This window comes from Phoca vitulina, unplaced genomic scaffold (assembly GCF_004348235.1).
Source record: "Phoca vitulina isolate PV1807 unplaced genomic scaffold, GSC_HSeal_1.0 scaffold72, whole genome shotgun sequence".
Classification (NCBI taxonomy): Eukaryota; Metazoa; Chordata; class Mammalia; order Carnivora; family Phocidae; genus Phoca; species Phoca vitulina.
Window position 1 is genome coordinate 4223821 of NW_022589775.1, and position 22899 is coordinate 4246719.

Here is a 22899-nt window from a genome sequence, read left to right on the forward strand (position 1 = left end):
AACAAATGTAGTATACTCGTCACACGATGAAATATTATTCTGGCATAAAATGGAATGTAGTACAGATATATGGCATAACATGCATGAATCTGAAAACATTATGCTAAGTGAAATAAGCCAGACACAAAAGACTACATATGTGAAATGTCCAGGAAGAGGCAAATCCACAGAGTCAGAACACAGAACAGTGGCTGCTGAGAGCTGGAAGGCTTAAGAGGAAATGGGAACTGACTGCAAATGGGTAAAGGTTTCTTTTTTCAGGTGTTGAAAATGTTCTAAAATTAGAAAGTGGTGATATTTACACAATTCCGTGAATACAGCAGAAACACCAAACTGTATACTTTAAGTAAATTTGATAGTATGTGAAAAACATATTAGTAAAGCTATGAAACACACATAAGCTCATGGCTTTGTTCCAGTTCAATCTGATTCACTGGGAGTTGTTTTTCTTAAGAAAAAAGTTTTTTAAAAGCCTAGATTTAGGACCAATTACAGTGCTTTTTTAAAAAATTCTGTTTGCTTTAGGATTTATCTAATTAGGCTATTAACTGAGTTATTCTGGTTTAACTGTCACCATTCGGTTCAAGTTCCAGGCTCATTAATGCTGCTGTACAATTCTTTGTGCCCCACCCCAATTCTGGTTTAATGAAAAAAGTGATGCATGGCCATTTTGAAAATTTCTGAATATAAGATGATAAGAACAAAATTCTTACACATGGAAGACTCACTTTGCTGCAATTTTTAAGAGATCAACAATATTTTAAGAAACAAATATAAAAGCCCAACAAGGAGTTCTTGAAATACATCACCAGCAAATAAAACTAGCTCAAGTCACAAACATAAGTGGCCAGCCTACAGAAAAATAAAACAATTTAAACATCTAGGTCATCGTTGCCTCTGTAATTTGATCTTCCCCTTAGATATACAAATGCAAAGATGCATATGTTCATATATTTGTACCAAGGTATGAGTTATTAGCAACGACATAAATTATAACTTAGGAATTCGGAAAAATCACATTGGAAATGAATGCCATATTTAATCACACCTCAAATATGAGGTAATAAACTAAGTGTTATTGTACTGACCTGTCAAAAAAGCCACTGTTTATATTTAAAAAGCCATCAGTTTATTAAACTGATTCAATCAACATTTAATTGGAACTTTTTAAGTGGGGATCAGCCTAAAGAATAAAAAGAAAAAGAAAAAGAAAGAAAGAAAGAAAACCTGGAAATTTTTCCAGCTTTCTTCCTAGACAATGAGGTCTTTCTTCCTAAACATGAGACAACAGAGACATCTAGTGGCTGCTAGAATAATTTGGGCAAAATAATTATCTTAAGATATTTTTTACCAAAATTTTGAGATAACAGTTTGAATTACACAGTAACATTCCATAGATCTTGCTCTAAAAACTGATTTTCAAATAAGGTAAATTCCCAATGATGTATTAATAAAATTTCCAAAAGGGTCAGAAATTGACCAAAGGGGAAAAAAAAAACAAAAACAGCAAGATCTAAGTCCTTTGGAATTATTACTGCAGTAACACAAAATTAAATTATGTAAATCTTGTTTCCTGCAGTAAAAGGACTTGGTGGCTACATTCAGTAAGAAAAAAATTGATTCAAGCACATTCCAGAGATTACTTTTGCAAAAAAACTGTGTGTGTGTGTGTGTGTGTGTGTGTGTGTGTGTGGCGGGGGGAGGATAAGGAAGTTAAGGGACAGATATAAATTTAGCAGAATGTCTGAAGTTAGCCAGGAAAGATTAAAATGTGAGGCATTTCCCCTTTTTTCAAAAAGAGGGGAAACAAAGGGTTTAGAACAGAACAGAAACACACAGATGACAGAACTGTCAAAAGTTATCACCTATTTACCTGAGATGAAGCAGCTTTGAAGAAAGTAAGTATTAATTTCCAGGTGAGGAGGTATCCCAGAACATAGCAGAAGTCTTCACTCAGTGGCTTAATAGTTACTATCTGTCCAACAGGAATACACCCCAAAACATTTTCTAGCAAGTCCTCCTGAGTTCTAAGAAGAGACATCAATGCTGCCGGTGGTGACCTATGAATCAATGATTAAACACCACAATTTTCTTCATAACTTATCCCTTAAAAAACTGACAGCATGTATACACTTTAAGCATTTCAGAAAAATCTTTCTCTATTTTTCAAAAACCATTTTAAAAGTCTCCCTTTACAGATTCAGCTTTAACTGCTAATCTTAACTGCTAATTCTGCTAAATTAAATATATTTAATTACAAATACACTAACATATGTAAACAAAACACATTTTATATTCATAAATATGTAAAATATTTTTCATATTTATATTATTTAAAATATATATGATAAATACTATAAAATATAAGCTCTAGTAGTTAGCGATACCAGGTCCTACCAGATCCCTATGAAGAGTAAAAAACATAAGACTGTATGTCTTTTCAGGAAAGTAAATTCAATATTCATATTAATTTATGACAATGTAAATTAATTTTCTTCTTTACTGAACTACTACACTCATTAATACTTTCAGATGAACTTAGGAGATTCTCAAAAAGTGAAATACGTGTGTATATATCCTGTCAAACTCTCTCTGACATTGTAGCTCAGTTCTTTCCTTTCACCTGTGCAACATTTCTTCCCTTGTGGCTTCCTTTTCCCAGCCCATAAACACAGGTCTTCAAGCTTCCGCCCTTGGATTTTTACCTTCAACACCACTATCCCATCTACCAACCCTTCTCTATTCCATACCACATTCCTTCTCTATTCCATAAAATCCATGTCACTGGATTTTACAAATACCAGCTCAGGTATCTCTCCATTTCCATGCTGCCCTCCATGCACTATTACTGTTTCTAGAATGGTCTCCATCTCTGTGTGCTTCTTTGTATAATTTATGATTCATACTATAGCCAGAATCAGCTGGTACTTTTCCCATCTTCTACCAAATAATGCCCTAAATCGCAGAAAATGTAATTTTTAAGGCCCTTCATTATCTATACCTTCCCTACCTACTCTACATATATTCATTGAATATTTATCCTTTTATTAAACAAATGAGCAGTATTCATGAGTCTGCGTTAGGCCAGGGACCATTCTGAATGCTATGAATATAGTCGGGAACAAGAGACAAAACTTCCTGACTTTACAGAGTTTCTATTCCAGTGGAGGAAGATACAGACAATAAAAAATATGTTAAGTGGCAACTACTCAACACTCCCCAGCACATCCTGAACATTCATGCCTTCGCACACGGTACTCCCTTAATTTATATGGTCTTCCCTGCCCTGCTGAAGTGCTACCTAACTTGACAGATCCAGAATAAATGTCTTTTTCTCAAGAAAAAGTCTTCCCTTCTGGTGCAAGCAGCTGTGTTCCCCCAGCATGCTATCTATCCTCTTCCAGAGCACCTGCCACACACTGTTTTCTATTATAGAGTAATATCATCTATAGTAGATTATAAGCTCCTTATGAATAAGAACAATTACTAAACACCATATTCTCCCCTAGACATTTAATACTTTGCACAAAATGGGTGCTCAACAGGTATTTAAATTGATATACTCTTTCCACAGCTACCGTGTGGTCAAAGAAAGTTCTGCCAAATAGTAGCAAACTGAAAATATGATTTAGGAACAATTAAGGAGAGAAACTATCTTTTTTGGCTGGACTCTAACTTTCATTTTTATTTTACAGATGATTTTAAAAGATCTATTGAATGAATATATACTCTAAATTCAGAGCTTTTGTGTTTATCCATCTTCTGAAGTTATTATAAGTGAGGTGGATTATGAGAATTAAATAAAATAAATTATTAAAAAAACTTACAAAGCTGGTTCTTCTTCTTCATCTCCATATGACTTTAGATTATCCTGATCATATTGTGGTAATTCAGGCATCAATCTACAAGTCAGAATATATATTATACTACATTAAACTGTTCGTTGTTAAATCATGCTCAAGAGCAGAAAGACCAATACTTACTTTGTAATGAGTATATTTTTAAATGATTGTTTTCTGAAATAATCACCTATGGCCAGGACTATCTAAATGTAAACTATGTATAGAGAACAGTGACCTAAATGATCCAAAATCTGGCATCCCTGTTATTAAAATGCATGGTCGACTTTATTTATTTTTTTTTACTTTGACTTTTTTTTTTAATGACCAAGGGTTAAAACTAAATACATATATATATATATATATATATATTTTTTTTTTTTTTTTTTTTGAACCACCACAACATTGATTCAATTGGAAGAATTCTTACTTGTATAGCATATGGTAAACAGCAATTTGCACAGGCCGAGCTCTGTAGAGGAGTAATGGGGCCAATGTATTTAACAAAGTCTGGAGATACTCTGGTAAGTTTGCTTTTTGGCCAGCAACCAATCTTGAAGGGAGTTTCTGACTCAACAGCTGGTCTTTCGGGATATATGTTAATGTTTCACACATGGGCTTCAGCACTGCATTCTGAAAGGATGTTTCAGATGTATCTTCACTTTCTTCTGATGACAAAAAGGAAAGAAACATGCACATCCCAAAATAAAGTGAGCAACAGAACTTGACTGATTCACGGTTAAACGTCATTTAAGAAAATGAAGTAAAAAATTGACAAAAGTAGAGCAGTCCTCACTAGAAACCGTTTAATGTAATCTTAAACAGTAATCATAACTTCTATTATCTCATCCTTAAAAAAGAGAGAAGTTTGAGTTATAAATAATCTATTCAGGTTATGTGAATTACTATTATTTTAACTTGTAATAGTCTTTGGATACTTTGCCAGTTTTCAATTCTTGTCTGTAAAGCAGAAGCATATGTGATGCTTCTGAGATGCCAAGCTTTCTCTCAGGTTCTTTTCTTCACTCTTCTGTACCGTTTGACTTAAGCAGCCAAAGTTTTTGTTTTGAATTTTTCAACTAGTCATCTGCAATGAATCCCACTATGATTCCCCTTTCACTTGCCTGTAACGGTCACCAAAAGAGGTAAAAGCAAACTGTGGATGCCTTGGGAAAAAAATTCCTTCCATTCACTGATTAGATTTACAGGGAGACTGCCAATGGTATCCAGAGTTGCAGAATCGAAAAAAGCACTGAGCTCACAGGCCAAGTCACAGCTGACACAGGCAAACAGTTGTATAAGTGGAACAGAATACAATGCATGATTCTCACTTGTTGTCTGAAGAAACAAAAACGAAATAGGTTAGCAGACATCTACCAGAACACCACAAATCAAGGGATTAAAGAAAACTCTCTCAGTTCTCTAAATTTTAAAATAAAAAGCAGTTGAAGTGTAGAGTCTCAGAGACATTTATACATTTTACATCAAAATAACTTTTTAAAAAATTAAATACTAAGAATTAGAATCAATCCATTTATTCTGAAATGCTCTCTATTTCTAAAACTATGAAAGAAAATATCAATTACCATTTACCAAGTGAAATTATAAAAACATATTTATAATCTTCTCAGGAGCCTTACTAATTGGGCATTATTAAGTTATTTTTAAAATAAGGACACTGGGGGCGCTGGGGTGGCTCAGTCGGTTGAATGTCCAACTCTTAACTTGGGCTCAGGTCGTGAGATTGAGCCCTGAGTCAGGCTCTGTGCTTAGCAGGGAGCTTGCCTGAGATCCTCACCCTCCTTCTCCCTTTGCCCCTCTCCCCAGCTCATAATCTCTCTCTCTAAAATAAATAAAATCTTTAAATAAATAAATAAATAAATAAAATAAGGACACCAAGGCTCAAGTAAGTCAAGTTTGAACACCCTAAGCCACACAGCTAACAGCAAACAAAGCAGAGATTCAGACCAATTCAACCCTAATGATTTGCTGCCATCAGAGCCCACAAATACTATACTTGCTTTGTGTCATAAAAAGAGCATTAATTCCCTCTGAATTTGCTTAATCTTTAATGTATTACTGGCACAGTACATTTTAATAATAATTTAATTAAGAGCCAAAAAGATGAAAAAACTGATCATGAAAGATAAAATCTCCAAGGGCTGTGCTACAAATATTGTATTAAAATGAGCTAATGGAGAGAACACTTTAAGAGCAGGAGATTTGGTCACTGAATGATACTGGCAGACATTAAACCTCTATCACTTCACTGTTCTATCAAACAGTAACTGGTGAGGAATACATCTATAAAGTGTTTAAATGTTTGCAAAAGAGCTAATTATAATCATTACTTAAAGAATAAGATTAGTAGTTGGTTCTAGTATACAGATATGCATGAAGACTTAACAGCGGTGATGACACATCGGGTTAATTTACCTCCAACCAAGCCAACATGGAGCACATGATGAAGTCCCATTCACTCTCTGCCAGAGGAGATGAGCAGTATTTCAGAAACAGGGAAAGGAACCGGATTATTTCTATATTTACACCTAGTATCTCTGGACTTACTTCTGATAGATTACTGTGATAAAGACAAAAAAACAAAAAAACATGGAAGAATGATAAGGACATTCAATTAAACTATTTTATTTTAAATCTGATATACTTATGAAAGGTTGGCTTAAATGTTTACTATCCTATTACTGTACAAAATTGTGACTATAAGATACACAATCTGGATACACATTGTAATGGGGGAAGGAGACACAGTATAAAATATCACCTACCAACTGAAAAGAAAAATATCTTCATGATCTTTCTTCCAGGATATTAGAATTTTTAATATACCATGTAATAGCTCCCCATCATCTATGCTTCTGGTTTGCAGGCAAGAATTGAAAATGGCAAGATGTCCAAAACCTCCTAAAGTAAAATTCAAAATGAAAATTAAAATGCACACATACACACCCCCATCTATCTATACATACTGCCTTAAACCAAAGTCTTGTCTTACAGATGCAGAAATTATTGCTTTGTTTCTCTGAAAAAACTGGTTTTTGATAAAAAATACGGATGATCATTCTCTTAGACCATTCTAATGTTAACGAGAGAAAAAGCATTCTTTTCTTTCTTCGATATGAAACTTGAAATGAGGAAAAGCAATTCTAGTGCAAATCATGTAAGCACTATAATTACTATAAAGAGAAAATGCAAGAAAAATCAATCACTCTTTAGAATGGTAAACTACCAGCTCATTCTTATATCGTTAAATTGTGTGCAACAGACAAAAAAAAAAAGAAAGAAAATGAAAACTCAGAAAAAAAAATTGTATTGCTACTATAAAAAAAAGAAAGTCTATTTTGAGATAGGTCAAAAACCTTCTCCAAAAATGTCCTGGTTAAGAATTCTAAAAAGGGCTTACATGAAAGAGTCAACAAATAAGTGTGTAAGCTCCACAGGGCAGAAACCCTTTCTCCATACCAAGCACCTAACACAGAACAGTGAGTGGGGGTGGGGATGGAGGTACAGTTGGGATGAGTACATGATATTGTGCTTTACACTAACCTGGGTTAGTGCTGGGTTTTTTTTGTTTTGTTTTTTATTCTGGGTTTCTTAAGTATAGGATTCACTCAGTATACCCACCTCTCAAATAAAAACAAACATACAAAAAACATAGCTAGAGGGTAAAGTTAAATAAAGATGGGAAACAGAATATGTCGTTCCATAATTCATACATTCACTCAATAGGCATGTACTATGTCTGGAAAGCTCTCATAGGCTCACCCCTCTTTAGAATCCCTGGCTCCTTCTTATCCTTCAACACTCAGCTTCAATATTGCCTCCACTCTATGTAATTCCCACATACATGAAATACAGCCCTCTGCATTTCTCTGTTCTTAATTATCATGTGTTTGTTGCCTTTACAGCACTAATGTTTGTTACTTATTTATTGTTATCTCCTCAACAGAAAGTAAGCTCCATGAAGGAATCTCGTCCGTTTTACTTATCACTGTATACTTCCTCCTAGTACAATGCCTGAGATACAGACATTTATTTTGACTGACTAAATGAAGATGAATAAATAATGAATACCAGGTACCTTGTTAGATGCTGGGGAAAGATGAACAAAATCCAGTCCCTGAAGGGACTCATCCAGCAGTACTAGCAGACTTAAAAACAAATTACAATATAATGTGGACAAAGAATGGGAGCCTAGAAAAGGAAACAACTATCTCCATCTAGGTTGTGTCAGAAGAGGCTTCTCGGGGCGCCTGGGTGGCTCAGTTGGTTAAGCGACTGCCTTCGGCTCAGGTCATGATCCTGGAGTCCCAGGATCGAGTCCCGCATGGGGCTCCCTGCTCAGCGGGGAGTCTGCTTCTCCCTCTGATCCTCCTCCCTCTGATGCTCTCTATCTCTCATTCTTTCTATCTCAAATAAATAAATAAAATCTTTAAAAAAAAAAAAGAAGAGGCTTCTCAGGGGCGCCTGGGTGGCTCAGTCGGTTGGGCATGTGACTCTTGGTTTTGGCTCAGGCCCTGAACTCATGGCTCGTGCGATCAAGCCCTGAGTTGGGCTCCACATTCAGCAGGAGTCTGCTTGGATATTCTCTCCCTCTGTCCCTTCCCCCACTCACTTGCTCTCTGAAATAAATGAATCAATCTGAAGGAAGGAAGGAAGGAAGGGCTTCTCAAAGCTGGCATTTGAACTGGGATTTATCAAAAGATAAACAAGTCTGCGAGAGTAGCAAAGGGGCACTCTAGCTAAGGCACAAAGTGGTAAAAAAGTGTAGAATAGGAGAGACATCACCAAGATGGTGACATAGGTTGTTCTTAGCTTTGCTCCCCCTCACAAGAAAAACAACTAACAATTATTCAAGAACAAGACATCACTGAGACTCCTACAGGGGTCAGGCTGAAATACCCCCTACATCACTGAGATCAAGACAGATGCATTAGGAAGGTAAGAGAAGCAGCTATCCACTGACTGCACTGTCCCTCCCCAGGACAGTGCAGCACCATGTGGAGAGGTCTCCCCTGAGACTCTGGTTCATTCAGTAGGAAAAGAGAACCCAGGAGGGAAACCAGCACACACACACCCATTATTGTGAGTCCCTTTGTGGTAGCTCCTACCCTGATCTCACAGCACTAGGATTGCTGGGAAATTTGCAGGGCTCAGCCACTGGGACTCTGACTTTGACAAAGAATGGATGAAGCACTTGTAACAACCAGCACATAGATCGTGGCAGACCAAGTTCATACCTGCAGTGCCCAGCATAATCCCAACCAGTGGCTTTGCTTATCTGCAGAACCAAGCCAGGGGCACATTGACCAGTGAACATAGCAGGGTGCAGATCTGCCTGATTCTGATTCTTAAAGGAGGAGTTCTGACAGCCCTAAAGCCCAGTGGTACTATCCACTCCCAGGTAAGGAGCTGAGCCAGAGCCCCCCCTCCACAACCCCCCCAACACACACTGTGGAGCATCTTCCACCCCATCAGACCAGAAGGGCTGGAGACAATCCCTGAAAGCTGTGTGGCCCCATGGCACTCAAGCCAAGAGGTGGCTGAGTGGGACTGATCACCCCAGAGCAAAGCCATGCATTGGGGCTTCCCCTGCTCCACACGGGCAGAGTGATTAATTCACAGATAAAGCTGAGGGTCACTCCTGGCCCCTCCTCCTCCCACCCAGGCAAGGGAGCTGAGACATAGCCCCACACATTGTGGAGAGTCTTCCAGCCCATCCAACCAAAAGGGCTCGCAAAAATTCCTGAAAGCTCTACAGCACAGCGGCACTACAACCGAGGTGGGCGGGCACAGCTGATAGTCTGCAGACCAAAGCCCTGTTCAGTCAAGGAACTTGGGATGCAGTTCTGCTTGAGTTTAGACAATATAGAGCTTTACTGGCTTTAGACCTCTTTCTGCCACTGTGCCCAGGCAGGAAATCTAATTTGTAGCCCCACTCATCATCAAATACAACCTTTAGCTAGTCTGACCAGGGAACCTAAATAACCAGAGCACACAGGAAGCTCCACAGCCCATCCAACAGCCCTGTGTCCAGCGGCACTTGAATGGTGAGCACAACCCGTGGCTTCCCCCATCTGCAGAGCATCACCTGACAAGGGAATTCTGTGCACACTCTTGTCAATTCAGGTCCCCAAACAATGAGCTGTATAGATTCTGGAATCTATCCTGTTGCCCTGGCAAGGCAGAGAAGCTAATTCATAGCCCAATCCACTGATGAATATAGTACCCAGTCCTAACTATCTAGTGAGTCTGACCAGAGAATCCAGGCAACTGCAGCACCAAGCTAGCAGTCTTCTCCAAATGTTAGCCTCCCCCTGACCCCACCAGCCCTGCTTCCTCAGAGCTCAGCTTTGCCCAAAAACAGACTGTAATAGCAGGCCCTACTTGCACAAGGACATTACCAGCAGACACACCTAAAAACCCAAACTGAGCTGACTGGTAAAGAACTATCTCTGCAAAACAAACCTATAAATTATTAGTGTTTGGAAGAGGAGCATAATCGAATGTGCAGATACCAACGTAAGGAATAAAGGATCACAAATAATCAGATAAATATGACACCCAAAGGAAACTAGTAAAGCTCTAATAATTGATCCTAAAAACATGAAAACCTATAAACTGTCAAAGAATTCAGAATAATTCTCTTAAAAGAAGTTTAGCAAACTCGAAGAAAAGAAGCTAAACAAAATTAGGAACAATGCATGAACAAAATGCAAAGTTTGATAAGAAAACTGCGACCATCAAAAAAAACAAACAGAAATTCTGGAGTTGAAAAATACAGTAACAACTGAATTCAACCGTTTCAAAAGTAGACTCAACGATGCAGAAGAATCAGAGGCCTTGAGGATAGGACACTGGAGCAAAAAGAAAAAAGAAGAAAGCCTATGGGAATTATGGAACACAATAAAAAAAAAATTCACATTACGGTAATTCCAGAAAGAGAAACTAACAGAAAGTATATTTAAAACAATAATGGCTGAAAACTTCCCGAACCTGTAGAGAGAAATGGACATCCAGATCCATAAGGATAATTATTTGTGAATAAAGTGAATGTGAATAAGGCTACACTGAGTCATAATTAAATTGTCAAAAGTCAAAGACAAAGAATTTTAAGAGCAGTACAAGCGGTAAGTTATATACATGGGAACCTCCATAAGAGTATCAGCAAATTTCTCAACAGAAACTTTTCAGGCCAGGAGAGAATGGGACAAAAACTATCCTGCGCAAAACAAAAGCTAAAGGAGTTCATTACCACCAGACCTGCCTTACAGAAAATGCTAAAGGGAGTTCTTTGAGTGGAAATAAAAGAATACTAGTTAGCTACATAAAAACATAAAAAGATATAGTAAATCTCATTGGTAATGGTAAATATATAGTCATAGTTGGATTCTGGAATATGATAATAGTGGTACATAATTCACTTACAACTAGTTTAAAGTTTTTAAAAAATATAGTAAAATTAGGGGCACCTGGGAGGCTCAGTCAGTTAAGCCTCCGACTCTTGATTTTGGCTCAGGTCATGACCTCAGGGTCATGAGATCAAGCCCCACACTGGGCTCTGTGCTGAGCATGGTGCCTCCTTTAAGATTCTCTCTCTCCCTTTCTCTCTGCCCCTACCCTGCCGCTCATGGGCATGTGTGCATTCACTTTCTCTCTTTCTAAAAATAAATAAATAAAAAATATTTTTTCTTAATATGGTAAAAATACAGGGTGCCTGGGTGACTCAGTCGGTTGGGCGTCTGACTTTTGGTTTCGGCTTGAGTCATGGTCTCATGGGGAGTGGGACTGAGCCCTGCATCAAACTCTGAGCTCAGCAGGGAGTCTGCTTAGGATTCTCTCCCTCTGCCCCTCCTCCCACATGTATGCTTACTCTAAAATAAAATTTAAAAATCTAAAAAAAAATTAGTAAAAATAACCATAACTACAAAAATCTGCTATTGGTTATATAATGTTAAAAAAATGTAAACTGCAACAACAATGGTAAATGAGCAGTGACTCCAATTTAAAGTCACCGGCTGCATTAGCCCCTAACAAGAGAATCAGTTTGTCTTTGAAGCCAGCCATTGACTTCTTCCTCTAGCTACGAAAATCTTAAATGGCATCTTTCAGTAGAAGGCTGTTTCATCTACACTGAAAACTTGCCATTAGTGTAGCCACTTTCATTAATTACCTTAGCCAGATCTTCTGGATAACTTGCTATAGCTTCTGTGCAGCATTGACTGCTTCACCTTGCACTGTTATGTTACAGAGATGGCTTCTTTCCTTAAACCTCATGAGTCAACCTCTCCTAGCTTCAAACTTTTCTTCTGAAGCTTCTTTACCTCGTTTAGACTTCTTAGAACTGAAAATAGTTAGGACCTAAAGGGAATGTTGTAGCTGGTTTGATCTTCTATCCAAACCACTAAAACTTCTCCACATCAGTAGCTTGGCTGTTTTTCTTTCTTATCATTTATGTGTTCAATGGAGAACACTTTTCATTTCCTCAAGAACTTTTCCTTTGCATTCACAACTTAGCTGTCTGGTGTGACAGGCCTAGCTTTCAGAACTATCTTCATTTTCAACATGACTTTCTCACTAAGCTTAATCATTTCTAGCCTTTGATTTAAAATGTGAGACATGTGACTCTTCCTTTCACTTGAAAACACAGAGGTCATTGTAGGATTATTAACTGGCCTGCACTAGGCAAGCCCAAGGAAAGGGAGACAGACGGGGGGACGGCCAGTTGGTAGAACGTCAGAACACACCACAACTTATCAATTAAGTTAGCTAACTTACATGGGCATAGCCTATGGCACCCCAAAACAATTACAACAGTAATATCAAAGACCACTGCTCACATATCACCAGAAAAAAATACAATACTGAAAAAGTTTGCAAGAATTACCAAAATATAAAAACATGAAGTAAACAAGTGCTGTTGGAAAAATGGCGCTGACAAACTTGCTTGATACAGAATTGCCATAAATTTTCAATTTATTAAAAAGAAAAAAACATAGTATCTGCAAAATGCAATAAAATGAGATGTGTCTTTACGTAGACAAAATAGACTTTAAAAATGGTAAAAAGAGACAAAGGTGGTTATAATATAATGATAAAAGTTCAATATATCAAAAACATATTACAATTGTAAATATTTATACATCCAACATTGGAGCAAATATATATTTAAATATATATATATATATATAAAGCAAAAACTAACAGTTAAAAGGAGAAATAGTAATACAGTAATAGTTGGAGACTTTTAACTGCACTTTTAACAATGAAGATAGATTATTCAAAGAATCAGTAAGTAACCAGTGGACTTAAACATACTATAGATCAAATGGACCTAACAGATATAAACAGAAGAAAACATACTCCTATATCCTAACTAATATATATGTATTTACTTATAACAAAATTACAGCTTATATTTCTACGTTGATAATATTTAGAATATTTATGCTTCCATTCTAACCAACAACAGCACAATACACATTCTTCTCAAGTGCATAAGGACCACTTTCTAAGATAAACCATAGATTGGACCACAAAACAATCTTAGCAAATTCAAAAAAACTGAAATCATATCAAATACTTTCTCTGACCACAATGGCATGAAACTGGAAATCAATAACAAGAGGAAAACTTAAAAATTCATATGGATATTAACACTCTCCTAAACAACCAATGGATCAAAGAAGAAATTAAAGGGGAACTAAAACTTTTTTGAGATAAACAAAAATGGAAACACAACATACCAGAACTTGTGGGATGCAGCAAATGTAGTTCTAACAGGGAAGTTCATAGCAATAAATGCCTACATTAAGAAGCAAAAAAGATCTCCAAATAAACTACCTACCTCTTTGCCTTAAGGAACTAGCAAAAGAACAAAATGAGCCCAAAGTCAGCAGAAGAAAGAAAAAAATAAAGATTAGAGCAGAAATAAATGAAACAGTGAACAGAAAAATAATAAAAAAGATTAAACAAACTAAGAGCTGGTTTTTGAAGAAACAAAACCGACAAACCCTTAGCTAGACTAACCAAGGGAATAAAAAAAGAGGACTCATATCAACAAAATTGAAAATGAAAAAGGAGACATTACAACTGGTATCACAGTAATTCAAAGGATCATAAGAGGCTACTGTTGAAAAACTATATGCCAACAAACTGGACAACCTAGAAGAAGCAGAAAAACTCTTAGAAACATACAACTTACCAATACTGAATCAGGAAGAAACAAAATCTGAATAGACCAATTACTAACAAGGAAACTGAATCACTAATGAAAAATCTCCTAATGAAGAAAAGCCCAGGGCCAGATGGCTTGACTGGTGAATTTCACCAAATATTTAAAAAAGAATCAACACTAATCTTTCTTAAACTCTTCCAAAAAACTGAAGAGGAGGGAACACTCCCAAACTGTTTTTACGAGGCCAGCATTATCCTGATACCAAAACCAGAAAAAGACAAAAAGACACTACTAGAAAAGAAAACTATAGGCAAATGCCCTGAAGAATATAGATGAAAAATTCTCGATAAAATACTAGCAAACTGCATACAGCAGTACATTAAAAGGATCATTCACAATGAGTGGTGGGATTTATCCCTGGAATGCAAAGATGGCTCAATAAACGCTAATCAATGTGATACATCACATTAATAAAATGAAAGAAAAGAATCATATGATCATCTCAGTACACACAGAGAAAAGCATTTGACAAAATTCAACGTCCATTCATAATGAAAACTTTTAACAGATTAGGTGTAGAAATAACATACTGCACTATAATAAAGGCCATAAATGACAAGCCCACAGCTAACATCATACTCAATGCTGAAAGGCTGAAAGCTTCTCCTCTAAGATTAGGAACAAGACAACAATGCCTGCTCTCATCACTCCTGTTCAACATAGTACTAGAAGTCCTAGCTAAAACAACCAAGCAAGAAAGAGAAATAAAAGGTACCAGAACTGGAAAGGAGGAAGTAAAATTGTCTCTTTACAGATGACATGATATAATATATAGAAAATCCTAAAGACTCAAACAAAAAAAGTATTAGATCAGTGAATTCAGTCAAGTTGCAGGATACAAAATTAACATACAAAAATCAGTAACATTTTTATACAACAGCACCACATTTTCTGGAAAAAAAAAAATTCTCTATCCCATTTACAATAGCATCAAAGACAAAATACTTAGGAATAAACTTAAGAAAATGACATGATATAATATATAGAAAATCCTAAAGACTCACACAAAAAAAGTATTAGATCAGTGAATTCAGTCAAGTTGCAAGATACAAAATTAACATACAAAACATACAAAAATCAGTAACATTTCTATACAATAGCAACAAATTTTCTGAAAAAAAAAATCCATCCCATTTACAATAGCATCAAAAACAAAATACTTAGGAATAAATTTAAGAAAATGAAAGATCTCTACATTGAAAACTACAAGACATTAATGAAAGACATCAAAGACACAAATAAATAGAAAGGTATTCCATGTTCGTGGACTGGAAGAATTAATATTGTTAAAATATCAATACTACCAAAAGCCATCCATAGATTCAATGCAATCCCTATTCAAGATTCCACTGGCATTTTTTACAGAAGTAGAAAAAACACTCTTAAAACGTATATAGAACCACAAAAGACCCTGAATAGCTGAAGAAATCCTGCGAAAGAAGAACAAAGCAGGAGGCATCACACTTCCGGATGTCATGCTATACAGTAAAGCTATTATAGTCATCAAGATAGTATAATAGGTCATAAAAACAAACAGACCAATGAAACAGAATTGAGAGCCCAAAATATGATCAACTAATATTTGACAAGGTATTCAAGAATACTAAATAGAGAAAGACAGTCTCTTCAATAAATGATGCTGGGATAACTGGCTATTCACATGTAAAATAATAAAACTGGCCCCATATCTTACATCACTTGCAAAAATTAACTCAAAAGCAATTAAAGATTTAAATATATAAAACTATGAAATTCCTAGAGGAAAACACAGGAATGAAGCTCTTGACATGCACCTTGGTAATTAATTTTTGGATATGACTCCTACAGTACAAGTAAAATAAAAAATAAACAAGTGGGACTACATCAGACTAAAAAGTTTCTGCACAGCAAAATAAATCATCAACAAAGTGAAAAGACAACCTACAGAATGGGAAAAATATTTGCAAACCATATATCCAATAAGGGATTAATATCCAAAATATATAAAGAACTCACACAACTTAATAGCAAAAAACCAAATAGCCCAATTTAAAAAAGGGCAAAGGGCCTGAATACACATTTTTCCAAAGAAAATATTCCTAAGGCCAACAGATATATAAAATGATGCTCAACATCACTAGTCATTAGGGAAATGAAAATTAAAACTATAATGAGGTATTATCTCACACTTATCAGAAGGGCCATCAAAAAAGATAAGATGTAACAAATTCTGGCATGGCTGTGAAGAAAATGGAACCCTCGCACCCTGTTGGTGGGACTGTAAAATGGCACAGCCACTACGGGAAACAGTATGGATGTCCTCAAAAAATTAAAAATAGAACTACTCTATGATCCAGTAATTCCATTTCTGAGAATACAGTTAAACCTCAAATAATGTGGAGGTTAGGGGCACCAACCCCCCCAACCCATGCACTTGAAAATCTGCATATAACTTCTGACTCCCCAAAAACTTCACTACTAACAGCCTACTGTTGACTGGAAGCCTTACCAATTACACTGACAGTTAACACATATGTATTAACTATAGTCTTATAATAAAGTAAGCTAGAAAAAAGAAAATGTCAAGAAAATCATAAGGGGGATGCCTGGGTGGCTCAGTCGGTTAAGCGTCTGCCTTCGGCTCAGGTCATGATCCCAGGGTCCTGGGATTGAGTCCCGCATCGGGCTCCTTGCTCAGCAGGGGGACTGCTTCTCCCTCTGCCTGCCTCTGTCTCGCTCTCTCTGATAAATAAATAAAATCTTAAAAAAAAAAATTTAAAAGAAAATCATAAGGAAAATACATTTATAGTACTGTATTTATTGAAAAAAATCTGCATATAAGGGGACCCACACAATTCAAACCCATGTTGTTCAAAGGTCAATGTATAGCCAAAGGAAACAAAAACATTAACTCCAAAAGGTATCTGCACCCCCATGTTCATAGCAATATTATTTATAATAGCCAAGACATGGAAACAACCCAAGTGTCCATCAATGAATGAAATGGAAAAGAAGTTGTGGTATATACATAGAATGGAATACTATTCACAGCCATAAAAGAAAAGATATCCTACCATTTGTGACAACATGGATGGACCTTGAAGACATTATGCTAAAGGGAAATAAGTCAAAGACAAATACTGTATAATCTCACTCACACGTGGAACCAAACCAAACCATACCAAATCAAACCCAAACTCACAGAAAAAGAGATTAGACTGTGGTTACCAGAAGGGAGGATGGGGGAGGGTGGGGCTTGGAGGAAGGATTACAGTCACAAGCTTCCAGTTATAAGATAAATAAGTACTAAGGATGTAATGTACAACATGATGACTACGCTAACACTACTATATAATATATAGGAAAGCTGGTAAAAGTTAATCCTGAGTTCTCATCAGGAGGAATTTTTTTTTTTTTTTTTTTTAAAGATTTTATTTATTTATTTAAGACAGAGAGAATGAGAGAGAGAGAGAGAGCACATGAGAGGGGGGAGGGTCAGAGGGTGAAGCAGGCTCCCTGCCGAGCAGGGAGCCCGATGCGGGACTCGATCCAGGGACTCCAGGATCATGACCTGAGCCGAAGGCAGTCACTTAACCAACTGAGCCACCCAGGCGCCCTCATCAGGAGGAATTTTTTTTCCTTTTGCTTTTCTTTTTATTGCATCTACATGAGAATATGGATGTGAGCTGAACCTATCGTGGTAATCACCTCACAATATATATATAAATCAAACCATCGTATTGTACACCTGAAACTTATACAGTGATGTATGTCAATAATTTTTCAATAAAACTGAAAAAAAAGTATATAATGTTCAAAAATCATGAAGATTTAGCATTGCCTGGTCCAGGATGGAAGCAAAAAGTAAAACTGGAGAGATCAGTTGCAATAAGATTGTAAAATGTCCAACAGGCCAAACTAAGGACTTGGGTTTTCATCCTTAGGTAAAAGGAAACTGAGGAATAAAGAAAAAAAATGTATAATGTATTTAACGTCCTTTAAAGGCAGAGGAATAATTTTTTTTTAATCTTCCTGGCAAAATAGAATAGGCTGAGCTCAAGTGTAATCAGAAACAATAGATTTTCTAACAACTATATACTAAAAACTATTTGTTAGCTAATTCTATTTCATTACTTTGGTTGAAAGAGCAAAATTACCTGTCAAATCTCAAAAACATTCCTCCTCCTGTAGAGCCTCCACACAGCTAGGAACCCGTGGTCTGTGTGACTGCACACAGCTGTGCGACACTGCAGCCTTGTCTCCTGCCCCTTCTTTCCCTTGGCCATCCTTCAGTTTTAACGTGTCCTGGAGAAACCACCTGCACTCCCACTAGGTCCTCCTCTCTTCTATGCACAGCCAGTTCAACTGCATCCCCATTCCAGAACTGCAAATCCCTGCCTGATCCTATAGTCTAACTCTGTCAGTGAACAAAACCATAAAGCTTAATGCCACAATAATTTATTTTTGACATCGGCTGGCTTTGGGTGCCATAGGGTAATTCTTCTTGACAAATGTTTGTTGATAGGCGTATTCTTCTTCCACTACTTCAAACTTTCACTATCTTTCTTAAAATCTGCAATCCAGTTTCTACTCATTAAATGATCTAGCTCAAAGAGATGCAAAGCTTATTAGTAAGGAACACATCAAGTTCCCTACCCTCTTTATTCACATCTGCATCCATCCTACATCTCTCCTAACTCCTCTCAGAAGAAAGTCACTCCACCTACACGAGGTTAGTATCTTCTAAGTAGATTCCATCCCTCTCATCTCCTCAGTGGGAGCTATCATCAGTTTCTCTATCTTCTACTCCTCCTCTTTCTCCCCTGCAACACCAATTTTCCCTCTGACCTTAAATTCATCTCTGGCTCTCACTTTTCTACATCCCTTTTCACCGAACACTTAGAACAAACTATCTGCCTCCATTTTCTCACCACTCTTCATTCCAATAATGCTAAAGTTAATGGACACTTTTCAGTCCTGAAATTTATTTGACCTTCTGTGGTATTTAATACAGGGGATGAATACTACCTAAAACTCCTCTGCTTTTATCTTTAGTCCTTATTCTCAACTCTCCCCCACCCACATACCCCTTGTATCTACGTACTGGCGTTCCCTTGATATTCTTCTCACTCTTCACTCTGCCTGGACAAGCTTATGCTCATTTACAGATTATACTACTACCTACCTGACATGGGCTTGGAAAGTAGTATTTCCATCCAGTCGATAGACAATCTCCATTTGAGTAATAACCCATAGCCACCTTAATTTAACATTGGCTCCCTGTATACCCCTTGCCTACTTCCTCCTAACCTTCAAGTCTCCTTTAAAGGTTCTCTATAAAGCCTATTGGTATTTTCTTCTACCCAATTCAGAAATAGAATCACAGACCACACCAACTCTATTTCCGTAATCTCTTTCATTTCCTACTTCTCTCTTCCATCTATGCCTTGATTTAAGCTCTGTTTATCTCTCATTAAGATTATTCCAGGGGCATTTGGGTGGCTCAGTCAATTAAGCGTCCAACTCTTTGATTTCAGCTCAGGTCATGATCTCAGGGTTGGGAGACTGAGTACCGCCATCATGGAGCCTGCTTAAGATTCTCTCTCCCTCTGCCCCTCCCCCCCAAAAATAAATAAAGTAAAAATTTTAAAAAATAAAGACATTCCAATAGCTTCCTATCTGTCTTCTATCCCCAATCTCTCTTCCCTCATATCCACCCTTCACAGTTATCAAAATATCTTTCTAATGAGACAGTCTTACAACTCTCCTACCTAATTTGAGCCAATAGCTCCTTACTGCCTACCTCTTAAAGTCCAAATTCCTTAAACCACATAAGGCCTTTCCCCTACCCTTTCTCAAAATCCAGCTACCTGTGCATCTTACACCCTTTGTCCCCAACCTTCTACTTTAAATGCCAGCCAAACTGAACTCTCTACACTCTTTCATGTTGTCCGTCCCCAACTATATCCATATGCCCATCCCCAACTATAGCCATATGGAAAAATATCCTTCATCACCCAGTTAAATTTTTCTTTGTGAAATAACCATTGATGCCTAAAGCAGAGTAGGGAAACTCCTTTTCTGCTACTCTGACACACAGGACATGTTTCTGATACATCGGTTATCATGATATAACTCTATGCCTGTCCTCTCTACCAAAGGAACTGCCAAAGAGCCATGTTCAGTAAGTGTTTATTAATAAACAAATGAACTAATAAGAGTACAGAGTGTCCAAAAAGGTTTAAAATACAACAAAAATTATTCTCTCTGTTACCTCTAGATGTTCAGTCATTGGTTGACTAGGGAGAAATTAAGCATAGCTAAAAATGCTATGGATGGAAATAAATAATGAAAGGACAGTTGAGGTTTTAATCTCCCCTTAAGGCTGTAGCATTTCTGTACTACAAAATGGTAACAGTCACTCTCCAATGACACTCATCCTATTGACTGCCAACTTGTTAATGTAGCAAAAGTATAAACTAGGAATAAATCGGCTGCAATTCAACTTATCTCTGCTACATTTGGATTTAGATATTAAGAACCACTTCTTTTATCTCAAGCAATAATTAAAGTAAAGAAATATTTATTATCAAGCACTAACCATTAGTACTGCAAAGATCTTCCTTAGTCCAGGCCAAAAGGGGAGGTATACATTGAGCAATGAATTCTTTCTTGTCTTCTTTTGACAAAAACGGACACAGACTTTGAATGGTATGCATATTACCTTCCGTTAGTGGGAAAAAACTGTTTAAAGAAAAGGAAAAGTATGAATTATATTTATCCTAAACATGCAGTGGTTTCAGAAAATTCCTTCAGAATATTCAAAAAGACTAATAATGCCACTATATAAAGTACCTATAGAAAAAAAAGGAAACAAGAGATTGAGAGTTGCTGGTTCTGGATGATGAAAGGCTTCTAGTTTTTAACATAAGCATATATAACTTCACCCCCATGTATAATTTTTAAAAATTATACAACAATATATGATGATTATGTTCTCTTTAAGAGTCAACTGATTCATTTAAACAGTACCAGTAGTGTCCTTTCTACGAATTGATATTCATAGATGTCATATATATATACTTGAATTTTATGTTTATGTATTTATGTTTTTATTTATTATTAGTTTATGTGTTTATGTATTTACATAATGAGATCACTCTAAATATACTACTGTATTACTTGCCACTTACATTTTAGACCTTTCTACATCAGAACATATAGATATAAATTACTTTCTATTTTAAAGCTCCATAACTAAATTAAGAAAAAAAAGAAAAATATTCCATACTATCATAATTTAACTATTCCCCTATCAGTGGGCATTGAAGTTTTTTCCCAAATTTTGCTCTTACAAATAAAGTTGCAATAAATGTCTGTGAGCAAGGTATTATTCTGCATATGTGCAAATATAATACTATTTAAGCTAGATTCCTAGAAGTAGAATTACAAGAGCAAAGGATATGAATGTATTACATTTTGATAATTTCAAATTGCTTTCCTAAAAAGCACAATCAATTTACACTTTCACCAAAAATGGACAAGTGTGACTGCACACTTAATGAATCTTCTTAATTTCTAGAAAGATGGCAGATAAAATGTGCTTCTTTTAATTTGTATTTCTATCATTATTACTATGACAAATTCTTTCATTTTTCATTTTATAAATGAAATGACTACTGAACATTTCGTCTATGAATTACCTGTTAAAGTCCTTGACACATTTTTTAATTTGGATGGTTTTACTGATTAATAGAAGCTATTATGGATACTAAGTTTTTGTTAATTTGTAAAAGTTTTCTCCCATTTCGTCACTTGTCTTTTAACCATTATTTACTGCATTTTTGTCATACAGAAGTTTTCTTTTTCTAAAAATTTTTAATTATGGGTAAAATACACATCAATTTAGCAAATTAACTATTTTAAGTGTACAGTTCAGCAGTATTAAGTACATTCACACTGCTGTGTAAACCAATCTCTGGAAGTCTTTTCATTTCACAAAACTGGAACTCTACCCATTAAACAAGAACTCCCCATTTCCTCTCTCCTCGGGTCTTCGCAACCACCATTCCACCTTCTGTCTCTATGAATTTGACTACTCCAAGTATCTCATATAAGCGGAATCATATAATATTTGTCATTTATGCCTGGTTTATTCCACTTAGCATAATGTCCTCAAGGCTTATCCATGTTATAACTTGTGTCAGAATTTCCTTCCTTTTAAAAGCTGAATAATATTCCACTGTATGTGTATACCACATTTTTTGATTATCCATTCATTTATTGATGAGCCCTTACGTTGCTAGAAGTTTTCATTTTCACAAAATGAAATATCTATCATTTCTTTTATAGATTCTGAGTTTTTGTGCTTTGCTTAAGATCTTCCTCGTAACAAGATTATATAGAGACTCTTATTTTCCCTTGATACTTTTATACAGATCTGTTTTACATTTTACATTTACATTTAGCTTTCATCTGGACTTCACTCTGGTGTATAATGTAAGAGAGGGGCACCTTGCTATTTTTTTCAAACATACCCAGTTTTCCTAACATGTATTACTGACTCATGCCTCTAATTTGACAGGCCACCCGCATCAAACACTAAATCCTCATATCTGCATGGATTAGTTTCTGGATTCTGTATCTTGATCCACTGATTTGTCTATTCACCAATTTAATACTGCTTAATTATTATATTGACAAGGCAAGTCCTTTTCACTTTTCTCTTTCAGAGATTTCCTACTGATTCTTCCCCCCCCCCCCCCCCCAACTCTTGAGCATTCTTCCTTGAAAGGCAGTTTGTCAAGTTTTTCAAAAAACATTGCT

The 22899-nt window shown here is 36.3% G+C and overlaps 1 protein-coding gene across 2 annotated transcripts in view; it reads right to left on the reverse strand.

The window, feature by feature from the left end:
* Positions 1–22899, reverse strand: part of LTN1 (listerin E3 ubiquitin protein ligase 1) — a 66027-nt gene that overhangs the window by 13831 nt on the left and 29297 nt on the right. The window contains exons 19-25 of one of the 2 annotated variants that reach the window (XM_032393274.1): positions 20675–20817; positions 6626–6761; positions 6276–6420; positions 4964–5177; positions 4270–4507; positions 3828–3902; positions 1874–2060 (exon numbers count right to left, since the gene is read on the reverse strand). In XM_032393274.1, the coding sequence (XP_032249165.1) occupies positions 1874–2060; positions 3828–3902; positions 4270–4507; positions 4964–5177; positions 6276–6420; positions 6626–6761; positions 20675–20817 (1138 nt within the window). The remainder of the gene's footprint in view (positions 1–1873; positions 2061–3827; positions 3903–4269; positions 4508–4963; positions 5178–6275; positions 6421–6625; positions 6762–20674; positions 20818–22899) is intronic. The other variant, XM_032393275.1, reaches the window with a different exon arrangement.